Source organism: Oculina patagonica, chromosome 13 (assembly GCF_052425735.1).
Source record: "Oculina patagonica isolate OP01 chromosome 13, crgOcupat, whole genome shotgun sequence".
In the NCBI taxonomy this organism is placed as follows: Eukaryota; Metazoa; Cnidaria; class Anthozoa; order Scleractinia; family Oculinidae; genus Oculina; species Oculina patagonica.
In genome coordinates this window covers 5,041,728-5,047,043 of record NC_135770.1, presented here as the reverse complement: position 1 = coordinate 5,047,043, position 5,316 = coordinate 5,041,728, and the positions used below count along the sequence as shown (strand labels likewise).

The window sequence follows — 5,316 nt, the reverse complement described above, 5'->3', positions numbered from 1 at the left end:
TAGGCCATCTCGCCTCCCGTATGTTATATATACCACGGCTGCAAATAATTATTTTCACTTGAACACCTCTTTACTTAGACACCATCTTGGTCGGACAAAACAAAATTGTAATCTGACAGATTTTTATTCCTCCCATGATCATTGCCATAAAATGATTTACGATCAAAAAATTGTCCGGACATCATGTCCGACCAATCTTGGGATTTCGTCGGACATGAGCAAATTTTGGTCAGCCAATGTCCGATGACCGACTGTTATATGCAGCCCTGATATACTCAGACAAACAACTTTAGTAGGAACTAAAACACGTTTTAATTAACATCAGCGCAAAGGCATTTGATTTACCAAAAAAGTGGAGAATCTAGTTCTTAGGTTTTTGAGTAGATTATACATATAAAGTTACTAGAAATACATCATAGACTTCTAGTGCTACTTAAATTTAAACTTAAGTGGTGTTCCAAAAAATATTGTATGCAGTTTAAGTTGTGTCTTGATTACTGTTTATAAGCTGTTTATATCTAACACTCGAGTAAGTTTATCATGTCTTTGTTCTTACATCTACGGCCAGAAAAAAACCTGCATGTGTTTAGGACAGCTTTAAACAGCACATGACGGCAAACGTGATCATCACTATGTCAATGGAGACAGTGAAGCCGCTGTTTGTGGTTGGGACAAGGGTCGGAACGGTGGTCGGGACGTTGTTCTGAACATTGGTCAGGACGATGGTCGGAACGGTGGTCTGGACGGTGGTCTGGTAGATGGTCTGATCGATGGTCTGGACGGTGGACAGGACATTGGTCTGGTCGGTGGTCAGGATGGTAGTCTGGATGGTGGTCTGGTAGATGGTCTGATCGATGGTCTGGACGGTGGTCAGGACATTGGTCTGGTCGGTGGTCAGGATGGTGGTCTGGACGGTGGTCTGGTAGATGGTCTGATCGATGGTCTGGACGGTGGTCAGGACATTGGTCTGGTCGGTGGTCAGGATGGTGGTCGGGATAGTGGTTTGGTCGGTGGTCTGGACGGTGGTCAAGACAGTGGTCGGGACAGTGGTCTGGTCGGTGGTCTGGACGGTGGTCAAGACAGTGGTCGGGACAGTGGTCTGGTTGGTGGTCGGGACAGTCGTCTGGACGGTGGTCGGGACAATGTTCTGGTCGGTGGTCTGGACAGTGGTATGGTTGGTGATCTGGAGAGTGGTCTGGACGGTGGTCGGGAAAGTGGTCTGGTCGGTGCTCTGGAGAGTGGTCTGGACGGTTGTCGGGACAGCGGTCTGGACGGTGATCGGGACAGTGTTCTTGTCGGTGGTCTGGACAGTGGTCTGGTTGGTCAGGACGTTGGTCTGGACGGTGAAAGGGACATTGGTCGGTATACCAGCTGTGTAGATATTAAAGGGGGGAAACACCGATTTTCAGTTAAAAGCAAACTATTTGATCTCCACAATAAGTATAGCCACCTCCGCTATGTAAATTTATGACTCATTGAACTCGCATTTAATTTATTGCTCATTTGAACCCTTGATAATGGCGTCATGAGGTCGCCGGAACGCTAGGAAGTGTAATATGGTTTGTTTTTACCTGTCTGTGTATTTATATAACCTTGCTGACAATTCGCAACTGTAATCTTTAACCGCGTTGTTCATTTTATAAGAGCAGGAGGATTCATTTCAGACGAGGTTAAATGTAAAAGGATTCTACGCACATCGACCATCAAATAAACTTGTTGTCATATGGGAGAAATAAAAATAAATTAGCTAGCTTGTACTTGGCAAGCCGGTCTTGCTTCCGTTCTCCGCATTCAACCATTTTAAGATTCATTAACATACACTTCTTCTTGAATGTTTTTAACTTCGAGAATGGTGCGAAACACAACGCTTGCGCTACTAAGTGAAGTAAAGGCAACATCGATTCTTTTGTATAAATGTTCTTTACCATAAAAAACTTCTCCTTCTGTAGGTGAAAGCTGGCAGCCACTGTGATCAAATGCGGCAACCTATAAGAGACAGAAGCGAAACTTTATTAAAAGGGCTATGTAGCACGCAATTTAGGCAATTTCGCACTGACCAAGTGGTCATAGAATTAACTGAAATATCACAATAACGGCTTGAAACTGTAGAAGAACTCAAAACTACAAAGTGCGCGTGCACATGTCCAAAAGAGCTTTTGGTCAGCGCGCCTACAAAGACAGCGTTAAGTTAATGTGTTTGACCTGTTGATTCAGGTCGGGCTTTCCCCATTTTATGTGCATCGCTTCTTTTAGCCTAACCTGGTACCTAGTTGATGCAGAGTCTAAAACCTCAAAGCACGAGGCAAGACAAGTTTCTGAACTCTGTAGATGTTTGAATACATTGGAAGATCTGTCCGATGGTAAGTGCTCGCGCACTTATTACCACATTCATGATGCAGAGTCTAATAACTCTTATTACACGACTAAGGCGGTCCGAGGGCCAATAACTAAATCAGCCAATCAGATTACTTTATTTCCGCTCCCGCGAGGGCCGATATTTTCCAAGTATCGGACCGGGTTTTGTCCCGAATGATCCCGCGCTAATTCCCGCGCGATTTAGCGCAAGATTTTTGTCTATCAAATCAAAGATGGCGGAAAGTACGGACGATATTTTCCGTAAAAATCACTGCAAAACTCCTGAATGGATAAGAGAACCAGAAATGCCCTCCTTCGACCTTGAAATTCAAGAATTTCTTGAGTTTTCTACTAACGGTGAACAAGCAGAAATGACGGAATGCTCACCTACAAGCGAAACTTTGCAACGAAATGATAACAACAGCCATCACTGTGAAATTGAATGCGAAGTCATTAATGATAGCCAAGAGCTAGAAGATTTTATTTCTGCGCAAAGGTCAAGCAATACAGTCAAGAAAACGAAGTCCGATATGAGAGCCCTTCAGCGTTTTTGTTCCAGTATTAACGAAACGAGAGAGCTGGAAAAAATGACATCGTCTGAACTTGACAAATTACTGTCAAAATTCTTCAAGGATGTAAGAAAAGAAAATGGCGCAGAGTACGAGCCAAGCTCGCTGACCTCTTTTCAACGAAGCTTCCAACGCTATTTTACAGAGAAAAAGTTACCTTTCAACATATTTGAAGATGAAACGTTTTCCCGTTGCCGTCAGGTCCTTGCTGCTAAACGAAAGAGCCTTGTCCAGAGCGGTCGCGGTAACAAGCCAAACGCAGCACGGGAGTTGACCGTAGAAGAGCAAGATAAGCTCTTTGAAAGCGGCCAGTTTGGAGACCACGATCCCCTAGTCCTCCAAAGGACCCTTTGGTGGTTCCTTTCATTGCATTTTGGTTTCCGGGCCAGAGATGAATCGAGAAAGCTGTGCTGGGGGGATGTTTTACTGCAAAAAGATGCTGAAACAGGTCGAGAGCTTCTTGTTTGGCGAACGGAGAGAGGGTCAAAAACCCGCCAAGGAAACACTGAAAATGGCCATAAAAGACCTTTCTCGCCCAAGCTGTTTGCAACTGGCGATTCTAGTTGTCCGGTGAAATTTTACAAAGCATTCGCAAACCACAGGCCTGAGGACATGAAGAAACCCGAAGACCCGTTTTACCTGGCAGTGAAGCACAAAAGGAAATCCGACGACAACATCTGGTATTTGCGTACACCACTGGGCAAAAATCAGCTTGGAAAGTTTATGTCAGATGCAGTTTCTGCTGCTGGCCTCCAGTCAGGTGAAAAGAAGCTCACAAATCACAGTGTCAGGAAAACCAGCATCGGTCGTTTGCTCGACGGCAATTTTCCTGAAAACTACGTGATGCAGCTGAGTGGTCACAAAAATATCCAAAGTTTAAGCTCGTACAAATCTGCTTCCTTGGGCCACCAACGCCAGATGTCAGACACACTCAGTGGACGAAAAGAGCCAGAAAATGCCAGTACCAGTGATATCAATTCTTCCATTCAGGACAGTGCAACCTCCGTGAGCTGTTCATCGAGCTCGAACGCCCTCGAAGGTGTTTTTGCAGGTGCAAATATTTCCTCTATATCAGGATGCACTTTTCAAGTCATGACAGGGCCCGTTCAGTTTGTAAACCAACCAGCTGCAAAGCGGCCAAGAAGAATCATGATCGAAAGCGACGACGAAGATTAATCCTGCTCAAACTTTCCAGTGCCAGCCACCGCGTGTTTTGAGTGACGCGTTTATGACAAATAATTTTTTTCAGCTCTGAAGTTTGACTAATTTTCCTTTAAGTTTCAAGTCTCGAAGTGATTTCGATAACAATACATTCAATGTTCAGTTTGTTAGATGTCATTTTTTCCTCGTTTACTGAGCACTTTTCATAGAACAGAGCTAAGTTTTAGACTTTGTGAAAATTGAAATTAGTTGAACTGGTTGAATGAAATGACAAGCTGGCCGCTTTTTGACAGTTGACAGTTTCTGCCACCGTTGACAGCGAAATTTATAAGAGCAAATCTTATTGGTTAAATAAAAGCAACTTAAATTGATTCCAGCATTGTGACGGCTTACTCGTGAAAACAACACGTCACCGTGAAACCGCTACATCGGAGTTTTTATTGCTTTGAAGATGAAATGACCTTAAACACAGACATAATTATAACTCCTTTAGCGCGCGTAAAAGTTTTGCCGCACATTGGTTTTCACGACATCTACCGGGAAGCAATTCTCACTACACAAAGTTTTCAGTCGTGTAATAAATCTCTTATTAACCAAGCTTGCTCGGGACCGTACTGGGCGAATATTGGCCCTCGGTCTTTTTTGTACGGACCTCGCTGCGCTCGATCCGTACTGTCAAGACCTCGGGCCAATATTCGCCCAGTACGGCCCTCGCGCTTGGTTAATAAGATATATATACATGAGCACGTTTTAAATAAGTTGATTAACAGTTATATGGCGATAGAAGGGGAAGGCGCACGAACTGTAAACCTTGACGAACAACAAGAATCGCCGACCATTCACTTCAAGTTACCTTATATATATATTGGGCGGTTCTCAATGCTTCAGTGCTCAGCACAACATAGGGTACGCAAACTTGTAAATAGTTTTTGTAAGCCCATTGATATCAAACTTGTTTTTTCAACTTTTAAAATTAAGAACCTTTTCAATGTAAAAGATGCTGTTCCTGATAGTCTCCGCACGCGTGTTGTATACAAATTTTCATGTGCAAGTTGTAATGCTTGTTATATCGATCGGTGAAACAAGCCGGCATTTTTCTACGCGTATGCGCGAGCACTTACCATCGGACAGCACTTCCAATGTATTTAAACATCTACAGAGTTTAGAAACTTGTCTTGCCTCGTGTTCTACAGACTGCTTCAAGGTTTTAGACTCTGGCATCAACTAGGTA

General features: G+C 43.7%; 1 protein-coding gene across 2 annotated transcripts in view; it reads right to left on the bottom strand.

Annotated features, from left to right (window-relative positions):
* LOC144636804 (uncharacterized) overlaps nt 1-5,316 on the bottom strand; it is a 28,586-nt gene continuing 23,270 nt past the window's right edge. For both annotated transcript variants that reach the window (XM_078496003.1, XM_078496002.1), the window contains 2 exons: nt 1,926-1,986; nt 1-1,371 (listed from right to left, as the gene is read on the bottom strand). In XM_078496003.1, coding sequence (XP_078352129.1) covers nt 587-1,371; nt 1,926-1,986 — 846 coding nt within the window. In that variant the 3' untranslated portion in view covers nt 1-586. The remainder of the gene's footprint in view (nt 1,372-1,925; nt 1,987-5,316) is intronic.